Source organism: Lithobates pipiens, unplaced genomic scaffold (genome assembly GCF_037356315.1).
Source record: "Lithobates pipiens isolate NorthernLeopardFrog02 unplaced genomic scaffold, aLitPip1_a1.2 Scaffold_16, whole genome shotgun sequence".
NCBI lineage: Eukaryota > Metazoa > Chordata > Amphibia > Anura > Ranidae > Lithobates > Lithobates pipiens.
In genome coordinates, this window is record NW_027507748.1 from 264008519 (window position 1) to 264035564 (window position 27046).

General features: G+C 42.6%; 1 protein-coding gene across 3 annotated transcripts in view; it reads left to right on the plus strand.

Moving 5' to 3' along the window:
- The window catches only part of PRICKLE4 (prickle planar cell polarity protein 4), a 133344-nt gene that overhangs the window by 71970 nt on the left and 34328 nt on the right, over positions 1 to 27046 (plus strand). Inside the window, exon 1 of one of the 3 annotated variants that reach the window (XM_077481371.1) lies at positions 11939 to 12218. The exons of 1 other annotated variant lie outside the window; for it this stretch is intronic. In XM_077481371.1, coding sequence (XP_077337497.1) covers positions 12170 to 12218 — 49 coding nt within the window. In that variant the 5' untranslated portion in view covers positions 11939 to 12169. Of the gene's footprint in view, positions 1 to 11938; positions 12219 to 25385; positions 25407 to 27046 lie in introns of those variants that run through there. One more of the 3 variants, XM_077481372.1, reaches the window with a different exon arrangement.

Genomic DNA, 27046 nt, shown 5'->3' on the forward strand with positions numbered 1-27046 from the left:
GATCAAAAAGGTTATTCTCAATGAGGTGGCAGCTCAGCTGGTTGTAGACTAGACATTCAAGGAGTTTGGAGGCAAAAGGGTGTAAGAAGATGGGTCTTAGGTTTTTAAGATTGGTGGGGTCCAGTGAAGGCTGTTTAGGTATGGGAGTGACAAGTGCATGTTTTAGAGGGTTGGGGAAGGTGCCAATAGAGAGGGAGAGATTGAAGATATGAGTTACAGAGTGTAGGATAGAGCCAGAGGGTGACAATAGTATTTGTGAGGGAACGGGGTCCAGGGGACAGGTGGTTAGGTGGGCTTTAGAAAAAAGTTTAGTGACTTCCTCTATAGTAGCTGGGTTAAATGAGGGAAGTATTGATTGTGCAGATGGAGATCTCATCACGAATTGAATCAATCTTATTTTTGAAGGGCTGGGCAGTGAGTAACTTAGTGGGTGGAGGTAATGAAGGATGAAGTAGAGAGTTAAAGGTAGAAAAGAGTTGATGGGGACTGCATGAGGGGTTGTTAATGAGAGTGATAAAGTAGGTCTGTTTGGCAGTGTGGAGGCAAGAATTGTATTTTTGGAGGGCAGATTTTTATTGAAGTCTTGCTGGGACACAAACGCTCAAAAGCGTGGCTACAAATTTTGTGGCTTCTGGTATTGCCAGGGTTGTAGGGGTCGGGCCTGATTCTGCATGTAGTGAGGGGGGCCAATGTGTCCAGCGTGGATGACAGTGAATTGTAGACAGAAATGGCCAGGATGGGGCAGGACAGGGATGAGATTTTGTCATAGAGACAATCTGTTGCAGGAAAAAAAGAAGGGTTTAGCTGGTGAAGGTTTCTACGGTAATCGTTGGCTAGTTGGAAGGCAAGGAGAAGGAAGACAGAGTAAAACTAATAAGGAGGTGATCAGAGAGAAGAAAAGTAATGTTGGAGAGGTTGCAAGGAGTGCATAGATAGGAGAATATGAGGTCAAGGCAGTTGCTATCGGAGAGTAGAAGTGTGTGTCCATTGTTTTAGGTCAAAAGAGGAGGTTAGGCTCAAAAGTTTAGAAGTAGCAGGAGTATTGAGATAAACAGGGATGTTGAAATCACAGAGAATAATTGTGGGTATTTCAAAGCAGAGAAAGTAGGGTAGCCATGCAGAGAAGTCCTCTAAGAAACATGATACTGTTCCAGAAAGCCGATTGTCCAATTCTCAAAGAAACTGAAGAGAATAGACAAATACAGTGAGCTTCAAATGAGGAGAGGGACAGAGAGGGTGGTTAACAAAGAACCTGAAAAGTGCATTCAGGGGATAGGAGGATTCCAACTCTATCTCCTTTTCGTCCATTAGACCTGGGAGAGTGGGTCTAGAGGAGGCCACTATGGGATAGGGCAGCAGGGCAGAGAAATTCAAATTCATGAAGCCAGGTCTTAGTAATTGTAAGTAGGTTAAAGGAGTTTGTGATAAAATGGTCATGTAGAGAGGTGAGTTTGTTACAGACAGCGCAAGCATTCCAAAGCGCATAGGAGAAGGGGAAGCTGGTTCTAGGACGAAGAGGAATGGAAACCAGATTGCGGCTGCTGTCAGAGGGTAGGGGGTGCCCGGAATGTTGGCCAAAGGTAAATGATGGCGAGATTTGAGGATATATCTTCAGATATATTATATATTCTTCAGAAGTTAGAAGCAGAAGGGTGAGAGAAACGATATGGAAGTATGATTTATATTGGGGGACACGTCCCAGTGTCCTGGAGGTTTTATTGATATGTGGGTTCAGAATTAGCAGGAGTTGAGCGAGGGTGATGTACATAAGCTGTGGGGTGGAGAAGAGGGGTGAAGGAGAGAGAGTTTAAGGATAGAGGACACAACTGTGAGAAGTAGGGAGTGCTATTTGCAGAGTGGGGTAATTAAGAAGCAGACTGGGAGATAAAAAAAAGCCTGGATGGGGAGACAGGTAACTGTAGTCTGATTAGTAATTTGCAGTTGTCTGATGTGGATTCTCACTTTGTGCATTCACTGAAGTGGAATACTTTATCCAAGATGATAGTTGCCAACGTTATCCCTGCCTGTGCATCTAAATTTAGACTGAGTTGGGTGGGGGTATTGCCAATTATGCAATTAGGAGTGCATAGGAGAGACGCATGGCTAACAAAACTTGTCACACCAAAGGCAGACTACAAGAGACAACATAAATTCCATTTAGGTACAGCGTTGCATTGTCAGTTAAAGTAACGCGGTGCTATATTGCAAAAAATGGCCTGGTCATGAAGGGGGAAAATCTTCCAGTGGTTAAGGGCATTTTACCCTTTCAAATGTTTATTGTTTTAACTAGTTATTTGATGTAGTTATTAGACTTGTGCAATATGTTTCGTATCAAATCAAAATTCGGCTAAATTTTGCATCTTTCAGACATTCGGATGCATCCGAATGTCCAAATAAAAAAAGAACAAATTTCAACTAATACAAAAGAAATTCTAGCGAATATAACGAATGAATTTGACATGATTCGGTAATTCATTAAAGATCTAATGAAACAAAAGGTCACCTCAAAGTACATCTTACCGTCTAATCAGCTGATTTATTTTGTGCTGGAGGTTGGATTACTGGCAAAGTGCATTACTGAGAACTGAGTGAGAAGGGTGTTGTATTGTATTTGAGCAGAAGAGAAGCGATATTGTCATTATGTGTGTTTAATAGATTCAATAAACAAACAACTTTTCAAACTACGAATCAATATATATACATAAATATCGAAAATATAGCGGATATAAAGAATGAATTTCACATGATTCGAGATTCAGTATAAGGAATATCAACACTCTACAGAAATAACGAATTATCCAAAAACAAATTAACGCAATCTAACAAATATAACAGAAAGAAATTATGTATTTTACGAATGACAACAAACCAAAACTAAACAATTTTCCGTTGTGCACAAGTCTAGTAGTTATATTTCCTGTGTTGTTTGTTTACCTTACCTTGTAATGATGGGCTCACATGTTGTTGTGGCCGCTGTCTCTGGGGATTGTTTACCTCCAGTGCTGCAGGTGTCTCTCTCTCTCTCTCGAGAACCATGGACACCCCTGTTCATGAGTGGCCATAGAGGGAGGAATTGCAGCACTGAATGTAAACAATCCTTGGAGTCCATCGGTGTCAGATCTCGGTAAGTATGCATCAGAGGAGGGGGCCAAAAAAGTTCATGTATTATTTAAATAATTTGAGGAATTTCTTTCTAATTAATGCAGTGACCCATAATTCCAAAATAGGATAACTAGTGACCTGTTATTGCAGAATGAGAGGGGTCAGTGCACTGTAGTGATGTGAATGTTCTGCTCTGTTGAACATGGTACAACAGTTTAAAGCAAAGAGAGGACAAATACTTAACTAAAGCTAATAGGAACCTGCAGGCTGGCACATTAATCAAAACCAAAGACGATCTTTGAAGTAGTGACTGCTCACTTTCTGGAAAGGAAAACATTACAACAAGGAAGAATGATTCCGTCTTGTTTTCATTAAGTAAGCACCCTATGTAAAAAAATGCATGTTTGTTTCAATCAACGTAGTATGAATTTTATCTATATGTTTTTTCATATATGCTTAGGAAGGGGAAAAATGTGAACAAAGTATACCTACTACCTTTCATATATATTTTTTTTGTCTAAGTATTTGTCTGTTGCCTTCTCAGTAGTAACAATCTCAATTGAATATATATATATTTTTATTTTTGTAAACTTGATTGGAGCGTTTTGACTGATTTACTCTTTGTTCTAAATGAATGATTCAAAAGTAAAGTTGGCCACATGTTGCATTCTGGTGCCTTTAGATTTTTGGACAACTTTGCAGTTTGAGGGCCTAACTGAACAATCTATTCAATTTGTATCCAATTAAGTATGGTTTGGTAGTATAAAAAAATTGTAAACCTAAAGGAGATTGTATAGTCAGATTGTAGCCAGTTTGTACGCATCCATGGTATATAACATATGACTGTTAAATGAGTTCTGTGGTCACAGCATACACCTTATTTTACACGTTAGCATTGTAAAAACAATACAAACAGTTATATTTGGCAATTGACTATAAGCTTTCTTGAAAAATCTCCTTTCATGTTGTGAGTTCTGCCTGCTGAACTTCTCTTTCCACAACTTCTTGCATTCGCTGCATGCTTTACAACCTCTTCACTGCAGTTTACTTTCAATCTCTAAGGACTACATATCCCATGGCACCTTGCTGCCTGCAAGTAGATATCTGGAAAATGTGTGAAACAGCAGTGCCTACTCAGAGGTCAAAAAGAATAGTGTCACAGAATTCAAGGTAAGTTTGCAGTTTTTGCAAAAGTTTGCAAACTTTAGGCTCAATCAGATTATTCAGAATACGATTTTACGTTTTGACCATGGATGCACTTTAAATATGCCAGGTATAACCACACATTTTTTCTATATGTAATGTACTATACCTTTTTAGTACCTGGGAGCGCCTTTGGTGCCTGGGAGTACCTCCTAGGACTTGGGAGTACCTTTACTACCAGGGAGTAACTGGGAGTACCTTTAGTAGCTGGAAGTACTGAGAGTTCTGGGAGAACTGAGAATAGCTGGAGTGAACCGGAGTAAATTTAGTACCTGGGAGTACCTTGAGTGCCTAGGGCTCTTGAGAGCAGTGGCGCTGAGTTCTGAGAGGGGCTGTGAGGTAATTTTGAGAGTAGAGTACCAATAGAAAGTCTTTAATTATTATCCCCATTAGAATAAAGGGTAAAAATGTCCAACAGGATTGGTGATGCCATTCAGTGCACATTCTGCTCCATGTATGCGTTCCTTGAACCAATTGAGGGCAAATACTGCTGCGCGAGATGTCAGCTAGTTGTTTCTCTGGAAGCCAAGATCCTGGATCTAGAAAACAAGGTGGCAACGCTGTGCAGCATCAACAACCTGGAAAGGAGTTAGGGCATTTCTCAGCAGGTGCTGGCGGGGGCTAGTGTAGACGAGGTTGGAGACACAGAGTCACAGGAGCCAGAAGTAGGTAGCTGGGTGACCGCTAGAAGGAGGGGTAAAGGGAAGAGCGTAGAGAGGCCAGTCCTGAATTGGTACACCCCAACAAATATGCCAAGTTGCATGATTCTGGGGATATAAGCTCAGGGGTGGCAGTGCTGGAGCAGACACCCACCCCTAGCTGCCAGGGGAGTGACAGCTCCGGTAAGGAGGGGGCAGAGATGCAGGAAAGGTTAGACAGGTACTGGTAGTAGCGGACTCAGTTATTAGGAGCACAGAGAGAGCAATCTGTCATAAAGACCGTGGTTGTCGAACAGTATGTTGTTTTCTGGCCGCTCGGGTTTGGCACATCGTGGAGCGGGTGGACAGATTATTGGGTGGGGCTGGGGAGGACCTAGCTGTCATGGTACACATTTTGCACCAATGACAAAGTGAGAAGAAAGTGGAGTCCTAAAAAATTATTTCAAGGACCTATAGAATAGAGCCACACCAGAGAGGCAGTAGGAACTTGGGGAACTGAACAAGTGGCTAAGGAACTAGTGTAGGAAGGGGTGTTCAGTAGGGGTGCACCGAATGTTTGTTTTTTTTGGTGCCGAAACCGATACCTAAAATGAAAAACACACTAGGCCGAAACCGATCCCGAAACGGCACCGATACCAAAACATGTTTAAAAAAAAATATTTTTTTATACAGCAGATGGTCAGAGACTGGGTACATGGTACAGGAGAAGGTCAAGGACTGTGGATATGGTACAGGAGAAGGTCAGAGACTGGGGACATTGTACAGGAGATGGTCAGAGACTGGGGACATGGTACAGTAGCTGGTCAAAGACAGAGGATGTGGTACAGGAGCTGGTCAGAGACAGGACGTGGTACAGGAGCTGGTCAGAGACAGGGAACATGGTACAGGAGCTGGTCAGAGACAGAGGACGTGGTACAGGAGCTGGTCAGAGACAGAGGACGTGGTACAGGAGCTGGTCAGAGACAGAGGATGTGGTACATGAGATGGTCAGAGACAGAGGATGTGGTACATGAGATGGTCAGAGACAGAGGACGTGGTACAGGAGATGGTCAGAGACAGAGGACGTGGTACAGGAGATCAATGCAGCCCCACCAGTGCCCCCATTGCAGCCAGTGTGTCCCCCATTGCAGCCAGCGTGTGAAGGGAAGAGAGGAGAGCCACCTCCGCCGCCTGTTTGATCACAGCGCTGGGAACACCACAGCTTTCATTTCAATAGCTGTGTGTTCCAGGCCGTGCACTGTCACATACAGCCCCTCCCCCTTCTCCGGGCACAGGATTGGCGCGTGATCTGTCTATCAAAGTGCCCGGACAAGGGGGAGGGGCTGTATGTGACGGCGCGCGGCCGGGAACACACAGCTATTGAAATGAAAGCTGTGATGTTCCTGGCGCTGTGATCATACAGGCGGCGGAGGTGGCTCTCCTGCACTATAGGACACCCCCATGATGGGCGGCACCAGGGGCGGGGGGTGGAGCCCCATCCCCCACCCAGGCCACGCCCCATTTTGGCTCCATTGTCGGATGTTTTTCCCTTTCGGCAAATTGCCGAAAAAGGGCATTTTCGGCCGATATGTTTCGGCTGCCGAAATTTCGTTTTTTTTTTTTTGTGTCATTATTCAATCACTTGGGACAAAAAAAAATATTCAATGGGCTCAACATGCCCCTCAGCAATTTCCTTGGGGTGTCTACTTTCCAAAATGGGGTCATTTGGGGGGGGTTTGTACTGCCCTGCCATTTTTGCACCTCAAGAAATTAGATAGACAGTCCTAAATTAAAAGCTTTGTAAATTCTAGAAAATGTACTCTAGTTTGTAGACGCTATAACTTGTGCGCAAACCAATAAATATACACTTATTGACATTTTTTTTACTAAAGACATGTGGCTGAATAAATTTTGGCCTAAATGTATGACTCAAATTTAGTTCATTCGATTTTTCTTATAACAAAAAGTAGAAAATATCTTTTTTTTTTTTTTTTTTTTATTCAGTCTTTTCCTTTTTATATCGTAAAAAATAAATATCGCAGAGGCAATCAAATACCATCAAAAGAAAGCTCTATTTGTGGGAAGAAAAGGACGCAAATTTCGTTTGGGTACAACATTGCATGACCACGCAATTACCAGTTAAAGCAGTGCAGTGCGAAATTGTAAAAAGACCTCTGGTCCTTAGGCTGACAATTGGTCCGGGGCTGAAGTGGTTAAAGAAGTCGGTTTGTCAGAACTCTGTGTGAATATCAGCAGCAAAACAACTTCATTATTCTAACATTATAAAGAAGAAGAGAATGCGCTGCATTAAACTATTTCAAAATCTGACCATGTGTATGGGGCATTAGTCTCCGCAAATCCTTCTGGGGCTGAAGTTGTTAAACAAGCCCGTAGCTAAAGGTATTCTAATGCCGCGTACACACGACCAGACTTTCGACAGAGTTCTGACAGAGTTCTGACAGAGTTCTGACAGAGTTCTGACAGAGTTCTGACAGAGTTCTGACAGAGTTCTGACAGAGTTCTGACGGACTTTCTGAATGAACGGACTTGGCCACACACAATCACACCAAAGTCCGACGGATTCGAATGTGATGACGTACGACCAGACTAGAATAAGGAAGTTCATAGCCAGTAGCCAATAGCTGCCCTCGCATAGGTTTTTGTCCGTCGAACTAGTACACACACGAGCGGATTTCTCGGTAGGAACTGGGTCCGGCGGAGTTCTGGTGGAAAAATTTGAAACATGTTCCATTTCTAAAGTCTGTCAGACTTTTGCAAATCAAAAGTCCGCTGCAGCCCACACACGATCGAATAGTCTGCCGGAATCATTCCGTCAGACTTTTGATGTTGAAAAGTCTGGTCATGTTTCGAGGCATAAGACATTCTTTAAAAACAAATAAATTCTTGCGAGCTACCATATAAGGTTCCAAATGCTTATCGAGGACAGCTGCTACCATTGATCACATCCCATATGCTTGTGCCAACCCAGTGAATAAGCTAAAATAAAATTGCATATTCCTTAATTTATTCCAGCTCTTAAAGTTTGTCCTTCCTGTGATAAGATGGGGCCATCAAAACTGCGGTCTTCTGTGTCCTTCGTGTAATATACTTCCGCCCTTTCTCGCACATTGACATGGGGTGTATGAGGCGAGACTGTAGTCTTGCGATATCTCGGTGCAGTGCCCCGGGGAGCTGATATGACAGACACAGTGTCTAACGGCACGCTTCTTAATGGGAGAAGCGTGTTGTGAATGGGGGGGAGGGGCGGGGAGAGATGCGCATGTGCAGCTGACGTCACTACAAAGAATACTACAGATTACATGCCAACGGAGCAAGTAAGGTGACATTTACATACAGCATCAAGCAGTGCTTTTAATGATGATTTAGATGTGCAAAAGTTATGGGGGAGGGTTTACAACCACTTTGACCACTTGGGCACTTAAACCCCCTTAATAACCAGACCAATTTTCAGCTTTCAGTGCTCTCACATTTTTGAATGACAATTACTCAGTCATACAACACTGTACCCATATGAAATATTTGTCCTTTTTTCACACAAACAGAGCTTTCTTTTGGTGGTATTTAATCACTGTTTTTTTTTTTTTTTGGGGGGGGGGGGGGTTTGTGCTATAAAGGAAAAAAAATTCTGTAAAAAAAAAAAAAATAAAAAAAAGAATTTTTCTTTGTTTCTGTTATAAAATTTAGCAAATTTAGTAATTTTTCTTGATACATTTTGGCCAAAATGTATACTTCTACATATCTTTGGTAAAAAATAAGTACAGATTGGTGTATATTATTTGGCCTTTGTGAAAGTTGTAGAGTCCACAAGCTATGGTGTCAATATCTGAAAATAGATCACACCTGAAGTCCTGACGGCCTCATTTCTTGAGACCCTAACATGCCAGAAAAGTACAAAAGTTCAAATGCCCCCCAAATGACCCCTTTTTGGAAAGAAGACATTCTAATTTATTTAAAAAGAGGAATGGTGAGTTTTTTTGAAGTTTTTTTAATTTTTTTTTCACAAAATTGACATATTAGCAGGTTATTCCTCACACAGCATATGCATACCACAAATTACACCCCAAAACACATTCTGCTATTACTCCCGAGTACGGCGATACCACATGTGTGAGACTTTTACAGCCTGTCCACATACAGAGGCCTAACATGCAGGGAGGACCTTTAGGCGTTCTGGAGCACCCAGGACAATTCTGACATTTCTCTCCTACATGTAAAAATCATCATTTATTTGCTAGAAAATTACATAGAACCTCAACACATTATATATTTTTTTTAAGCAAAGACCCTAGACAATACAATGGCGGTTGTTTCAACTTTTTATCTTGCACGGTACTTGCGCAGCAATTTTTGGAACGCATTTTATTTGGAAAAAAAAACAGTTTTGTGCTTTACAAAAAACAAAACCGTAAAGTTAGCCCAATGTTTTTACATAATGTGAAAGATGAAGTTGCACCGAGTAAATAGATACCCAACATGTCACCCTTCAAAACTGCACATTCTCGTGTAATGGCGCCAAACTTTACTACTTAAAAATCCCCATAGGCGACACTTTAATTTTTTTTTTTTTACTGGTTACATGTTTTGAGTTAGAGGAGGTCTAGGGCTAAAATTATTGTTCTCGCTCCAATGTTCACAGCGAAACCTCACATGTGTGGTTTGAACACCGTTTTCATATTTGGGCGGGACTTACGTATGCGTTCGCTTCTGCATGCAAGCACATGGGGACAGGGGCGATTTAAATTTTTTTTTATTTATTGTTCATTTTACTTTATTTTAGTTTGACACTTTTTTTTCCCCAAAAAATAATTTTTTGATCGCTTTTATTCCTATTACAAGGAATGTAAACATCCCTTGTAATAGGAATATGGCATGACGGGTCCTCTTTACAGTGAGATATGGGGTCAATAAGACCCCACATCTCACCTCTAGGCTGGAAAGCCTAAAATAAAAAAAAGATCCTGGCTTCGATTGTAGCGGTGAGTCGGTATAAGCACCGGAGGGCGGTGGGAGGGGGGGGAGATCCCCTCTTGCCTCCCGTAAGAACGATCAAGCAGCAGAACAGCCATTATGATCATTCTTATGGTTTAGGGAATCACCGGCTGAAAAAGCTGAATGATGCCTGTAGCTGCACCCATCATTCAGATATCCCCGCACACAGTCAAGAACGTAATATGACGGCCAGCAGGCGGGAAGTGGTTAAAACGCATTTTTCTTCTTTTTTTTTCTTTTTTTTAACACAAAGTTGTCCATTTATACAATATTTCTAACACATAGCATGTACATACCAAAAATTACACCCCAAAATTGATTCTCCTACTCCTTCTGAGTACGGCTATACCACATGTGTGAGACTTCCACAGACTGGCCACATACAGAGGCTGGGTAAAGTCGAGTATGGCTGGGTATCGCTGAGTGGCTGGGTATCACCAAGTATTGCAGGGTATGGCTGGGTATTGCATGGTATAGCAGGGTATTGCTGGGTATTGCAGAGTATTGCTGGGTATTGCAGAGTAGCCAAGGTATTGCAGAGTATGGAGGGATGGCTGAGCATGAATGGATGGATCGGTGGATATGACTGCAATTGTCACAGAGCAGCGCTGTGGGCACTACACATCCAGCCCACAGCGTTGCTGCCACTGATCTCTCCCCCTCTCTGCTCTGTGTACCGATCGGTACAGTGTGAGAAGAGAGGATCCAGCGTCATGATATGACGCTGTTTTTTTTTTTATAAGTGAAATGATCCATCATTTGATGGTGTGATCACGTGGTAAACGGACGCAATGACCCAGCGGTCAGGGATGTTGTCGGGTGCGTGCTCCAGGGGGCGGAGCGGAATTCTGGGAGGATGTCATAGTATGCCCTCCCAGAGTTAAGAAACCGCCCTGTAGCCGTCATTCGGCTATGGGCCGGTTGTTAAGTGGTTAAGCCCCATGCACACTATTAGATTTTCTGCAGACTTTTGTCTTCAGACTTATCAAAACCATATAATATGAGGTCAAACCTTAAGACCCCTTTCACACTGGGGCATTTTTCAAGCTCTACAGCGCTAAAATAGCTCCTGAAAAAAGGCTCATCTGCAAACACAGTGTGAAAGCCAGAGTGCTTTCACAATGGGGTGATGCGCTGGCAAGGCGCCACAAAAAGTCCTGTCAGCAGCTTCTTTGCAGCGGTGTAGGAGCGGTGAATAAACCAATCCTACACTGCTCCTCCACCACTCATGCCCATCGAAAACAATGGGGCAGCGCTGTGATACCGCCAGCAAAGCGCTGATGTAGCAGCATTGGCGCCTGGGGCGGCTCAGTGCGAAAGGGGTCTAAGAGTTCCAATTAGTATGCAATCAGGCAGGCCCTTGCACTACATGATTTTGGTAAAGCTGAAGACAAAAATCTGCATAAAACCTAATAGTGTGTATGGGGAATTCTTTTGGCCAGCTGTACTTGGCTCTATATCCCGATGCTAAAATACACCCCATGTTTATGCTGTATGCCAAAAAGCGCCTGTGTGCATGAGCCCTTATTTACCTGGGCCAATAAAAAAACAGTGTCTCTTTTTCTAATACAGTTACGGCAGGTAGTGCATGAAGACTCATGTCTGTGGAAATAACTCCGTCATGCTGACTTGTGACGCAGTGTCTCAAATGGTTTTTGTTTTTCTGTTACTATTTTCATTTTTGTTCCATTGTTGTTTAGTCATAACTATAAATGGCTAGACTTTTGGTATTCATAAATACTCACAAAAAAAAATTAAAAATAGCCAAGCCATTTACAGAAAGCACACTTCAGGTATTTACAAATTCCGAAGTGGGACGTGGGTGTCACGCACAAAGTGTAAAAGAGACAAAGCAGACAAAGCCTGGGAAGTGGGAAAGTGAGTGTGAGACAGGAAAGCAGCCTAGTGGAAAGCCAGTGATTAGAGCAGCTCAGCTGGGTTCCAGTGTTCAGCTCCCATTGGCTGTTGGGAAGTACAAAACCTGGAGGGGAGGGGTCGGAGAGGTAAAGCCAAGTTCCTGCTCTCTTCACAGATCCTGTTTTTTAGCTGCCCCACACTCCAGCTTTCAAAGGTGACCAGACAGCACTGCTGTTGGCCTGTGCCAACTCCTGTTTGCAGTTCAAGAAGCAGGTCAGTAACTCCTAGTCGCCCATTATTATGTGGATAAGCAGCAAGACGTCAAAGCCAGATCGCTGACAACCCCTGAGTCTGGACAAATGGCAGAACCAGGAAGTGGCAGGTATTTCAGCTTCAAGAACCTTCAAGGTAAAGTCGTACTGAATTTTACAGCTGTATAACTGGAAATACAGGCAGCTAAATGACGTAACCGTAAAATGTAATTTGTTTCATAGTATGGTCATTTATTTCCTGTCGATTGTTGGAATATAATGTGTGCTTTGTTGGGTAACCAATTGTGATTTGAATGTAGCAAACCAAAATCTTTTGTTGCTATAGAGTGCTGCACTTTGAATGTAAACCTGCATCTTGCACCATTAAACAATAACCCTCAATGGATTCTTTATTTATAACATTGTAAAATACTACTTATTTTCTCTATAGGCACAATTAACAAAGCTAAGATATCAGGATAAGGATCCCCTCTTTTATTTTTATTTTTATTTTTTTTGTGAATTATTTTCAACAAGCTTTAAAAATACATGTTAAAATAAAGATCCTTATCCTTGTGCTCATGGGTTTTTTTTGTTTTTTTTGTAAATTGAGTCATATGACCTTTAAAGCTTACTTTATTGTTGATGTAGCTGTGTGTGATTTGAATTTTATCGCTAGTTGATTGTGCATTATAGATGGAACTGAAAAGAGCTCTAAGCCTACTGTACTATGTTTCCCCCGAAAATAAGACCAGGTCTTATATTTTTGGCTACAAAAAAACCACTGGGGCTTATTTTCTTATCTGTGACCCCTGTCTTCTCTCCCCCGTCAGCTCAGAAGTCATCATTATGACATCTTTAAAGAGGGATTTCACTGGAAGAAAAATTATTAAAAGCCAGCAGCTATAAATACTACAGCTGCTGACTTTTAATAAATGGACACTCACCTGTTCCAGGGTCCAGCGATGTCGGCAGCTGAGGGCGATCAATCTCTCAGCTGCTGCTGCCACCATTCTAGGTGAGGGAATCAGGAAGTGAAGCGCTGCGGCGAGTCGCGCAGCGCAAGAAGAAACGTCCGCGCTGTCTCTGGGACCCGTGTGTGTCCCAGCAGACAGTGCGCCGGGACAGGAAGAGGAATAGACTCCCGTGGGAGTCTATGCCCAAAAGTGGGTGCAAATACCTGTCTTAGGGTATCTGCACTCCCCTGAAAGGTGCCAACTGTGACACCAGAGGGGGGCAGGGTTCTGATGAGTGGAAGTTCCACTTTAAGGTGGAACCCCTCTTTAATCCCAAAAATAAACCTTAGAAAGTTATTGTAGAAATATATAATCTGCTTTGTAAAAATATATAATGTCCAGCAAGTCTCCCTTTTTTTAACCTCATTGTCGAAAATACCATATTTACAGCGCCGCTGGGCGCTCACATGATCTGCTGGAGCTCTTCTTCCCCACTCTGAGATCTCTGCTGATGTCAGCCCATTCCGAGCTCTGCAAAGGGAGGGGCCACTGACATCAGCTGGGAGGAGAGAGGAAGATCTCCAGCAGGGCATGCTGTAACTAAGGTATTTTCCACAATAAAGTTTTACAAAAGGGGACACATGGGACATTATATAATCTTCTTCTTTTTTTTTTTTTTTTTTCAAGACGGATTCTATTTTTTTACAAGGACTTTACTAGGGCATATTTTCAGGGTAGGGCTTATATTGAAGCTCTCCCCAAAAATCACGCTAGGTTTTATTTTCGGGGTAGTGCTAATTTTTGGGAAAAACACGTTTTTTTTTTTTTTTCTTTTTGTTCAACCCAGCAGGCTGAACAAAAACTGACAGCTCAGGAGGAGCCACTGTACTAACTATAGGATGTTGGTACAGCCATTGGCTGAGGGCATTGATCGGGAGATGATCGGCAGACCTTTTTTGGTCATGCCCGTTCTTGAGTCGAACCGATTCCAGTACACATGGGCTAAATGTTGGGCACCCATCATTCGACCCGTGTGTACTAGACTTAGGCCACATAGGGCTGATATTAGATTACTTTTTTTTCTTTTTTTTTTGATTAACCACCGGGGCAACTGAACAAAAAAATTTATGAACTGAATCCCCCATCCACACAATTGAGGTGGATGGAGGAATCCTCCCCGCTGTGTCATTGTATTCTGACAGAAGGGCTCCTCTGTTAGAATACACTGATCAGTCTGTAGCTCATTGGCTGCCACTGCTGATTGAGAGCTTTTCCAACAAGACTGTTTACTGGAAGTCCGTCGTTAAAACAACTTCTGTTAAGCAGGAGTGGCCACACATGGATCAACATTAAGACGGTTCTGTTCCATCTATGGCCAGCTTAAGACTAGATGGCCATATACAGAGCAAATTTCATCTGGATCCTGATCAATAGGGATGAGCTAAAGCATGTTCGGATTCTAGCCCGAACGCACCTGAGTAATCCCACTTGAAAGCTGTCACCTCTAGTGGGCCAATTATTAAGGCAAAGACGTTACCTGCACCCCCCCCCCCCCACAGGTGCATGTATACAAGGGACATGTATATGTGCAACTGTGAAGCAGGGAATGCCTTGGCCTATTGTGATTGATCGAGTATAGTGACTGCTTTCTGATGGAATCTCTCAAGTGGATTTGTACTAGAATCCAACATGCCTGAGCTCATCCCTACTGATCAGTGATAAGCTAGGGCATGTTCAGACTTGAGTCCAAACCTACGTGTGCAAGCCTGCCAAGAAGCCCTCATTGTACAAGGCAATCGTTTGCGGCCGGGATATGCCCCTTGCCATGCATTTACAGGCCACTTGCCACAGGTAAGAGCAAAGAGGAAAAAACTGCATTACGGAGTGAAAATGATGCTGGTCGGAAGCTGCAATTCAGATGTACACCAAAAATACACAAAACAGAAAAGGAAAAAAAGAGAACTGTGCTAACCTCAAATTCCCAAAGTGAATGGGATATGTGTGTGTGTTAAACCCACAGTATAAACCTTAGTGTCTTAATGTCTCTAAGGCCACCTCAAAAAAATATATAGTGCATACTATTATATATATAAAACGAAATACAAAAATAATACACAAGTGCGTGTCAATGATGTGAATCACCCAAACACGGCACAGATTGTATAGATCTCTGTGTATATACCCCTAAAAATAAAGAATGAAAATTTTCTTAAAACTGAAAAAATGCATAAAATAAGTTACCAAGAAAAATATTTTTAAAAACTCTATGTAATGTCCATATGATTATATGACAAATTATTGCTGTAAAGTGTCCATATGGTAAATAAACACCAGTGAAGAAAAACTTCGTATGAGTAGCTGAATTGGAAGTGCACAAATTAATAATCTTCTCCAGGAGTATAATGTGCTTTTCCCATCACCAAATGAATGAATTGGCTCCTTACCAGATCCGAGCGACCCCCCCCCCCCCCCCTGTTACAGAGGGTCACCACGGGCAAGAACAATCAAAGGATATCCGGGTAGCGGTTCCCCCTCAGGCGATCCCAAATCTTTCACACAATGGGGCTATGGCTGTTGCTCCACATGTCACTCCCAACTCAACGTGGTATCACATAGGGAAAAACATAGGCTGCAGCAGCCAGTAGATGGGATGAGCCTATGTTTTTCCCTATGTGATACCACGTTGAGTTGGGAGTGACATGTGGAGCAACAGCCATAGCCCCATTGTGTGAAAGATTTGGGATCGCCTGAGGGAGAACCGCTACCCGGATATCCTTTGATTGTTCTTGCCTGTGGTGACCCTCTGTAACGAGGGGTCGCTCGGATCTGGTAAGGAGCCAATTCATTCATTTGGTGATGGGAAAAGCACATTATACTCCTGGAGAAGATTATTAATTTGTGCACTTCCAATTCAGCTACTCATACAAAGTTTTTCTTCACTGGTGTTTATTTACCATATGGACACTTTACAGCAGTAATTTGTCATATAATCATATGGACATTACATAGAGTTTTTAAAAATATTTTTCTTGGTAACTTATTTTATGCATTTTTTCAGTTTTAAGAAAATTTTCATTCTTTATTTTTAGGGGTATATACACAGAGATCTATACAATCTGTGCCGTGTTTGGGTGATTCACATCATTGACACGCACTTGTGTCTTATTTTTGTATTTAGTTTTATATATTTGTGTATATATAATAGTATGCACTATATTTTTTTGAGGTGGCCTTAGAGACATTAAGACACTAAGGTTTATACTGTGAGTTTAACACACACACACATATCCAAATTCACTTTGGGAATTTGAGGTTAGCGCAGTTCTCTTTTTTTTTTTTTTTTTTCCTCACTTGCCACAGGTGATTGGTCTGTAGAATTGACAGCTTCCTAATGGACTCGCACACATGGGTTTGGATCCTAGTCTGAACACGACTGAGCTCATCGGTATTTCTGATGAACTGGCCAAAATATCCTCCATGGATAGCCTTGTCATCGCCCTTCCGCCCAACAAACTTCAAATGAAAAAACAAAGGAGCAAGTCAGAATGTTGTCGGACGCACTGCATCCAGTCAGTTGTGGGCACTGTTTGGGCATTTTGGGTCTGGCTGTGAAAATACAATAGTCTCCATTTGTCCATCTGTGCTGTTTATCGTGGATAGAGAAATTTGTAGATTTCTATTGTTCAGTCTCCAGGTTGAGCAAAATTATAAAAAAATCTTTAGATACTGGTAACAGCTAGGTGTCTATATAAGTACTAGATTGTGTTTTGCTCATGTAATCACCATTCTTTTAACAAACCATTGTGTATGTATATATATTTCCGTTTTCAAGGAAATTTTATGTTGCATATCAATTAAACAAAGTAACAACCTCCTGATTACTTTTTTCCACCTAATTTACAAACTATCAGAATATTACTTGTTTAGGATTAAAATCAGAGTACTAGTATTGGCTTTTGTGAATGTTAAATGAAACCTACCCTGAGAGAAACCTGGAGGCTTGCCATTGTTTGACCTCTAGTCTTCTGGGTTTAATTATGCTGGAGATCTCTTTCTGTGAGCCCAGAGCATCAAAACCCTGCTGTTTGGTCTAATTGTGATCTCATCATGCTCCCCTGGGCTTCAGTACTGCTGCATTGAATGGTGCCTACATGTTATTACAGCAGCATAATTCATTTAGAGGAGTAAGGATGCCCATTTTTGGAAAGGACTCTTCGCACCAAGTAAGAAGAGAAGTCAGGTGGAAAATGGGAACGTATACAAAACAAAAATTGTGGGGTAGGGTCCAAAGAGATAATGCTGCATGCTGTGCCCAGTCCAAGAGGCTGTAAAAGATAGTCTAGCATGAGAGAGACCGATCCTTCTGTGGGGCAACTATTCCTACTTGGTGGCTGAATAAAAGGCAGTGCATAAAGAAACTGCATCATTAGAGGTTAAATGGCACAGTGGCCGAGACGTTTACTTAACCACTTGCTTACTGGGCACTTAAACACCCTTCCTGACCAGACCAATTTTCAGCTTTCGGTGCTCTCACACTTTGAATGACAATTACTCAGTCATGCAACACTGTACCCAAATGAATTTTGTGTCCTTTTTTTCCCACAAATAGAGCTTTCTTTTGGTGGTATTTGATCACCTCTGGGGTTTTTATTTTTTGCGCTATAAATGAAAAAAGACCGAAAATTTTGAAAAAAAACGCATATTTCTTTGTTTCTGTGACAGAATTATGCAAATTATTAATTTTTCTTCATAAATTTTGGCCACAATTTATACTTCTACATATCTTTGGTAAAAATAACCCAAATTAGTGGATATTATTTGGTCTTTGTGAAAGTTATAGAGTCTACAAGCTGTGGTGCGAATCGCACAAAATTGATCACATCTGATGTACTGGTGGCCTATCTCGCTTCTTGTGACCCGAACAAGTCAGGAAAGTACAAATACCCCCCAAATGACCCCTTTTTGGAAAGTAGACATTCCAAGGTATTTAGTAAGAGGCATGGTGAGGTTTTTGATGTTGTCATTTTTTCCCACAATTCTTTGCAAAATTAAGATTTTTCATTTTCTTTATTTTTCTCCACAAAATTGTCATTGTAATAGGTTATTTCTCTCACGTGGCATGTGTATACCACAAATGACACCCCCCAAAAAATTCTGCTACTCCTCCTGAGTATTACAATACCACATGTGTGGGACTTTTTCACAGCATGGCCACATAGAGAGGCCCAACATGCAGGGAGCGCCATCACGTGTTCTAGAAGCATAAATTACACATCTAACTTGCTGACTACTTATTACACTTTTGAAATACCAGGACAATGACACGTGACACTGATGACAGATGGCACTGATACGTGGCAATGATGACACTTATATGTGGCACTGATGACACGTGGCACTGATGACAGATGACACTAATACGTGGCACTGATGACACGTGGCACTAATACGTGGCACTGATGACACGTGGCACTAATACGTGGCACTGATGACACGTGGCACTAATATGTGGCACTAATACGTGGCACTGATGACATGTGGCACTAATACGTGGCACTGATGACAGATGACACTAATACGTGGCACTGATGGCACTAATATGTGGCACTAATACGTGGCACTGATGACATGTGGCACTAATACGTGCCACCGGTGACAGATGGCACTAATACGTGGCACCAATGACGCGTGACACTGATGACAGATGGCACTGATAAGTGGCATTGATGACACGTGACACTGACAACAGATGGCACGTGACACTGACAGGTGGCACTGATGACAAATGGCACTGATACGTGGCACTGATGACAGATGGCACTAATACGTGGCACTGATGACAGATGGCACTATGTGGCACTAATAACACGTGGCACTGATGACAGATGCCACTTATATGTGGCACTGATGACAGATTGCACTGGGGACAAATGGCACTGACAACAGGTGGCACTGGGGACAGATAGCACTGCGGGCAGGTGGCACTGGGGTGGGGTGGATTGCACTGGGGTGGATGGCACTGGGGCGGATGGCACTGGGGCAGGATGGCACTGGGGCAGGATGGCACTGGGGCAGGATGGCACTGGGGGGGGCATGGCACTGGGGGGGGGGGTGGCACTGGGGGAGGATGGCTCTGGGGGAGGATGGCACTTTTTTTTTTTCTTTTTTTTTTTTTTCTTTTTTTTTTTTTTTGCTGCTGCAGCCGTTCTTCTCTCCCCTCTCACACGCTGTCTGTGTGAGGAGGGAGAGCGGCGCTGAGAGATGATCTCATATGTTTACATATGAGATCATCTCCCATTGGACACGCCGATCACGCTGTAAACGGCCGCTGTGATTGGCCGTTTACAGCGATCTGTGTTTGCCTGTCCCCGGGGACACGGCAAACACAGAGCTTCCGCGATGCGCGCCCGCGGCGGCGCGCATTGCGGAAGTAAACACCAGGCCGTCCAGGGACGGCCAGGCGAGGGAAGCCGCCCGCCCTAAGGCCGTCATTCGGCTATAGGGCGGGCGGGAAGCGGTTAAGCTGGACCTCATATCTAGACCTGTCTGGAGGAAATGTAATATTTTCTTTCTCTGGCTGTAAAGTAGGCATAACACTCTTTCTTTCAGCATGGTATTGATTACATCTGCAAAATATCCTAGGTGTTCTAACTTCCCCCTCAATTGATATGCCTGCACGGATAGCCAGTCTGGCCATGAAATAACATCATCTTCTGAGGAAAAAAAGGTAATAAATCTCCAGAATATTCAGGGAGAGCAGTTTGGAGAGTGTGTGAACCCTAAAAAGGCTGATATGTAAGTAAATACCATCAGATCCTCACCAGAGCATTGCACAAGTTATAGACATTCCCAGTGGGTGTATTGGGTTGCGGTCTTTAGGCAGATCTATGCAGATGGCAGCTAAAAAGCAATACCATATAGTATAGTACAAAGTCAACAGGCAATTTCAGAAACTGGGACAAGCCAAAGATCAGGACAGGTAGCAATAAATGTGGTCAAAATACAATCCGAGGCTGGCAACCAGAGAAACAGGAATGCACAGACTAACATGGACTGGAGCCTTAGGCTGGGAAGTGAACACATTCCTCATAGCTAAATAGTGAGGTCGATTGACAGACTGGGTGAGGATTGGTCATGAATATCCATTACTTCCAAAGAACAGTTTTCCATCATATGGGATCTTGCACAAGGTCTGTTTGGACATGGGCTCTTCTACCCATGGCTCAAGCTACAGGGTTTTATGCAGTTACAGGGTATAATGTGGCTCTTAAAGTAAGACCAATGTTTTTTTTTTAAGTTTTGGATATAGTGGAGCGGGATAAGAACACTTGTCAGTTTTTATTGCTATCGGTTCTCCTGTTAAAGACCCTGATTGGTTTTACTTCCTTTTTTGTTCCCTGCAAAGTAAAAGCATAATGTGCTAGTAAGCAATGCATACTAGCACATTATGTGACACACATGCAAACCAAGCTGCCGCTGGAAGTCACATCCATATTCGCCCCTCTTCCTTCCGGGGCTGTGGACTCCAGCTCTGTGACTGGCCAGTCTCGTGCGTGGGAATCGCCAGTCACAGCACTGCGCCGATGACATCTTCGACGCAGTAAATATCTCCTAAACGGCGCACATTTAGGAGATATTTAATGTACCTATAGGTAAGCCTTATTATAGACTTACCTATAGGTACAACTTGAAAATGGAGGTTTACATCCTCTTTAAGGAGATTAAGGCTCGGTTCACACAGGGGGCGATGCGAGGCGACACGACTTGCCTCGCTGTGACCTCAGCGGCGACTTGCAAATGACTTCTGTATAGAAGTCAATGCAAGTCGCCCCGAGGTCGCCCAAAAGTAGTACAGGAACCTTTTTTCTGAGTCGGAGCGACTTGAGTCGCTCCTCTTAGAACGGTTCCATTGTACAGAACGGGGGCGACTTGTCAGGTCGCGGCACGGCAAGTCGTGTCGCCCCCTGTGTGAACCGGCCCTCACTCTTTCTATTTTCCCTGTTTACTTTTATCATTGAAAGCAAAAGTAAAAGAAAAAATAACAAATGTAGGGTTGTCCCCAGAAAAATGGAGAGGAAATCTTGTAATGGCGATACTAGTTCTGGTGACCTGGTGGTCCCCAAGGAATTCCCTTAATTTGTAGGGATTTCCTCTCACTTCTTCCTGTTTGGCTATGGGACAGAAAGTGAAGGAAAATCACTGCAATGGGACACATGGTGAAAAAAAGCTGACCGTGGCTTTAACCTTTCCTTGCTCTATCGAAAATTAAGTTCTACTTTAAGGCTTTTCTGATGGCATCAATGATGGCTTCTCCAGAAAAGTTTGCCAAAAGTTCCAGTTTAAGGTTTTAATGGTTTTCTTTAAATGACCATTTAGTATTGACTACATGACTCTTTAACCTCTTGCCGACCAGCTGCCCAGGTTGGCCTTTCAGCGCAAATTGCCATAGCAGTATGGCGGCCGTGCATGCTGCGGAAGTGTGCCCGCAGGTTGGATGGAATCTATGTCCGCCGGTGACCCGCAATCACTTATTACAGAGGTAGAACAAGGCACTGCCTTTTGTAAACAAGGCAATTCCCCGTTCTGACAGGGGGCGTGACAGGGCTCTACAGTTCCCAGTGATTGGGAACCGTGATCTCTTTCATGTTCCAGTAAGCCCATCCCCCTACAGTTAGAACACACCTAGGGAACACATTTAACTCCTTGTTTGCCCCCTAGTGGTAATCAGTGGCTATTCATAGCACTGATCGCTGTATAAATGTCACTGGTCCCAAAAAAATGTCCGATCTGTCCATTGCAGTCCCACTAAAAATCACAGATGACCGCCAGTATTAGTAAAAATAATAAAAATGCCATAAATCTATCCCCTATTTTTTGAAGACACTATAACTTTTGCACAAACCAATCAATATACGCTTATTGCATTTTTGTTTTCACTTTTTTTTTTTCTGGTACAACGTCGCACAACTGTCAGTTAAAGTTGACGCAGTGTCATATCGCTAAAATATGACCTGGTCTTTAAGGGGGCAAATCCTTTCTGGGCTGAAGTGGTTATAAGCCAGAACCCCCAAAAAAGTGAATTATCTGCAGTGTATGTGCATCAACCCTTCTGTAACCTCTCCCCAAAATTACAGAAATAACTCCTTAGTGCCCTGTCCTCAGCCTATGTGCATAATCAGATAAGATATCGCTCAGTACTTATAAGTATATGTTTAAACCTTCAGCACCCAGTTCTCAGCTCATGAATATCAGCATGTAGTACACTGTTTGTGTTTTAAACTCTCAGGACCTAAAGTTGCTAAACCCACAATAATAAAATCAGTCTGTATGTACAGTAAAGCATGACTGTTATGCTTACTATGTAATTTACTAAGGGGTTACTCCTCTGCATTGTGTAAAAAAGGCTGTTTGATCCTGGCTTCTCTGATCCTCCCCTCCTTCCACTGTCCCCTGATAATTTCCTGATAACACGGAGCCTATAGAGTCAGGCTGCACATGCTTAATTTGGTGTGAATTGCTAGAGGTTTTTTTTTTTTTTTTCTTGAGAGTGCATGTGATGAGCAAAGGGCCAGTCAGCACTGTCCAGACAGAGTCAGAGGTCTTGCAGCTTCATAGGACAGTCAGAAAACTCCTCTTACAAGCTTTAAAGCGGAGGTCCACCCTAAAATGGACCTCCGCTCATCGGAATCCCCCCCCCCCCTCCGGCGCCACAATCGGCACCTTTCAGGGGGGAGGGGGGTGCAGTTACCTGGATAATCCAGGTAACTGCACCCACTTCCGGGCTAGCTCTCTGCGGAACGGGGCGTACGTTACGCCCCCGTTCCGCAAGCGCCCGCCCCCTTCAGCAAGTGCCCCGCTGCCTGCTGGGAAACACACAGCTCCCAGAGGCAGCGGGGACCGTCCGGATTGCGCCGCGCGGCTCGCGCATGCGCAGTAGGGAACCGGGAAATGAAGCCGAAAGGCTCCATTTCCTGATTCCCATACCCAAGATGGCGGCGGGACCCGGCAGCCGAGCGAGCGATCGGCTTCGGGTGCCGACATCGCGGGCGCGCTGGACAGGTAAGTGTCACTATTTAAAAGTCAGCAGCTGCAGTATTTGTAGCTGCTGGCTTTTAAAAAATAAATAAAAAACGCGGAGTCCCGGTGGACTCCCGCTTTAACTAGTGCTTGGCTGGATACTGCTAGAAGCCACAAGACTGCTCTAACTGCTAATGAGAAAAGGTATTTAGCAGTTTAAATTTACTAAAATTTTATTTTCAGGTTCTGTGTACTGTGGTAGACCAGATATAGTAAATGCAGGGTCCTGGGTTTAGTAACACTTTAAAGAGGAAGTAAAGTTTTCCTGTCTATTTGTACATACAGGTAGGCGTATAATGAGGCTTACCTATAGGTACTGTAAATATCTCCTAAACTTGCACAGTTTAGGAGGTATTTACTATGTGTGCCAACATCATCAGCACATGCACCCTGAAGGAAAGGCCACTCATACGCGTAGTTTGCAGGCGTGTCTGCAGGGCTTCGTTCTAAGGTAAGTACTTCATAATGAGTATGTGACGCATACTAGCTCATAATGCTTTTTTGTCTTGCAGGTTTGTGTGTTTTTTTTTTTTTTACGGTTTACAACCTTTTAGAGCTGGCCATACACTAGTATATTTTTGTTTTAAGAATATTTGTTCAATATTCCAATTGTTACTGGGGGTCAAATCGGCATTCTATTCAAGTGATGAGAAAATTTGTAGGTGTAAACAAGTGAATTTCTAAGCCCTTGTACACACAGTCAGACATTCTGACAACAAAATCCGTCGGATTTTTTCCAACGGATTTTGTCCGAAACTGGTGTTGCATAAACGCGGTCAGACAAAGTTGTCAGAAAATCCGATAATTCGGAACGTGATGACGTTTGTTTGTTGCGATGGGACTACATTGCAGCTAGTAGCCAATAGCTTTGGTCTCATAATTTGTTCTGAGCATGCGTGTGCAATTTGTCCGTTCAGAATTCTCTACAAATGATCGGAAAAAGTCCGATTGGATTTTGTTGTCAGAAAATTTGAGGTCCTGCTCTCAATTTTTTTCCGTAGGAAATTCCGATGGAGCCCACACACGATCGGATTTTCCGACAATATAATCCGATCGGACCTTTTCTGTCGGAATTTCTGACCGTGTGTATAAGGGCTTGCAGTGAATGTTTGTTGTTTTTTGCTGGGGCAATTACATTTATTCAAAAATGTTGTAAGCAAACAACATTTTTAAGTACTTTTGAATGTCCTTCATCCAGTCACGGAATGAACAAAGATTTTATTTTTGTAAATGTTTATATAAATATTCCTACAAATGTGTTCCAAAATCTACTATTTTTATGGTCAGTTTTGGTTTTCAGGATATGTGCGTTAATCCTCAGGTGATAGTGCCCAGCGCATGTGCATTAGCCCATCAGCAGCAATTTGAAGCATATGTGGTACACCCACAGCACCCAGTCCCTATTACATGCTGGAAGCCCCCAGTACCCAGTCCCCAGCACATAATTGGATAGTCCCCAGCACATAATTGGATAATTGGATAATCCCTCCTATTTAGTTATACATTTAAACATGGTAATAACCTTTTTAACCCTGGTGTATCCTTTTCCAACCTCCACTGTTCCCCAAATACACTGACACACTCTTCCAGGTTTACCTTTACCATAACTCTCAAATTTCTGAGATGAGAAAGAGGAACACCTATTGGAAAAGGGGTATGTAAGCAAAGGACACCAATATGACGTGGAGAATTAATACACAAAAACTATATAAAACATAATTGTAATAGGCTTACACTATACCTAATATTAGTATTATAAAAAGGCCATATTATTGTTTCTACTAGTTATTACCTTAGTTTGTTAATAATATAATTATGCTGTTTAACTTTAAACACACATAGTGGTTCTCTCAGGATTTTTACACAAGGACATACTGTATCTTTTTGATTCAAATTATTTTATATAGTCCTGGGGCCCTGTTAATGCATATTTAGCAATAGATACAATTTTTAGAAGGGATTTGGCAAATTAAAAATGGTATGTGCTTCTTACAGTAATTAAGAAAAAAAAAAAAAATTATATATATATATATATATATATATATTTATTTATTTATTTTTTTATTTTTTTTTTTTTTTAAATATCTCTTCTTCTTTATTTTATTTTTTTTTTTTTTTTTTTAGAGTATTTCATAACATTTAAAGTCTGTCGTAGTATACTGTGCCTTTTTATAATGCTTATGGCAGAGCAAGATTATAATGCAATACAATTTTGGAAAATGTGTGGCAGGTCCCAAGAGCAGGCCTTGGTAGCCTACAAATCCTGGCAAAATGCTGCATGGCATAGCAACTGAGAACATGTGGCCGTGTAGGTTAGTAGATTTGGCAACTTCTCCTCTTGTAGTGTTAGTCACATTGGTAATGTCTTCTTGTGCCTCTCACATATGGGAACATTCCTCTTGTTAAGGCGGTACTTTGGTATTGTTGCACATTTATAAGGGCCAGTTCACACTGCAGGCGAGGCGAGGCGACTCCGACTTGCCTCGCCGCGACCTGCCGCGGCCTCAGTGGCGACTTGCAAATGACTTCTGTATAGAAGTCAATGCAAGTCTCCCCGAGGTCGCCCAAAAGTAGTACAGGAACCTTTTTTCTGAGTCGGAGCGACTCGAGTCGCTCCTCTCAGAACGGTTCCATTGTACAGAACGGGGGCGACTTGCGAGGCGAGGCGAGTCGTGTCGCCTCGCATCGCCTGCTGTGTGAACCGGCTCTTACCAAAACCATTCATCCTGCACAAGAAGAGAGAGAAGCTCCTGCACAGAGACAATGTTTCAAACTGGATTAATCAAAGATCATGAAGAAATATTTAAGCATCATGATTTAAGAATGCACATGCCTCTTATATTTAGTCAATGTGTGCTTATTCCCAAGTGCAAGTTTATTAGAAATCACAATGATCCTGGCCATTAATTTTGCCAAAGTCAAAATATTAGGACACTTCCTCTGGTACTAACCAGCTGTAATTAGTAACTGAATTCCTTGCCATCAGATGAGTCATGTTGTTGCCTTTCAAGGTATGAATCTGCTACCGAAGTCTTGATGACTGTGAGGACTCCTTGAAGTCTCTGTGACACTTCTGGCAGCCCATATTAAGTGTCAATGTTGGCAAGAAGTGACATGGGCACTGCAGGCAGGGCCCTCTGGTGCCACAGACCAGAAGAAAGAAGACCTAGATTGTCCGTTTTGGTTAGAAATAAGTTGTAATTGGCTAGGGATGGTAGGAGATGAGCTTTAAATTGCTGAACGTCCAGAAGAGTACTATTAGCATTGTTCAGGGAGAATATGATTTCTGAACATCATAAATATATAAGAACAAAAACGTTAACAGGTTATTTGCTAATAATAAAATCGCATGAATAGATTACTTGGGGGCCTCATGATTTATATTAATGGCCCTGGAAGAAATCAGTAACAGCAAAATGTGTTCGGTTTACTAAGAATATTGAATGCCATCTTAAAGCTCCTCTCTAAAGAAAAGCGCCCCCCTCCTATTCTTACTTCCTTTTCACCAATTACCTTTGCAAAGCTGTTTTAATACTTACCTCTATTTTTTTGTTGGGACTGCTTCTATAAGTGACAACCAGTGAATCCAGCACTGTAGTCTTTGTCCTTGCTGGCTGGTCACCTCTTTGTGATGTCCTCATTCTGCTGCTCAACTGATGCAGAGATGACCCAATTGCTGGGCAGCCAATAGCAAGTGTCTATATTACCTAGGCAATGAAGTGGTAGTGGTATTTTGGGCATTTAACTTAGGATTTTTTTTTTTGTTTTAACTTAACCTAACCAGCATGGGGGGATTTATGTCCAGAGTTTAGCTTTAGCTTTTGTTTCTGTGACCATTCCAAATAAGCAGGCGCACACAGATATAGATTTATGGCTCGGTCTCGGTTTTTGCTCTGCTATTGTAAGAGTTTTTCCTCTTGCGTATTGGCAGGACAAGATCTGTGAGGCATGC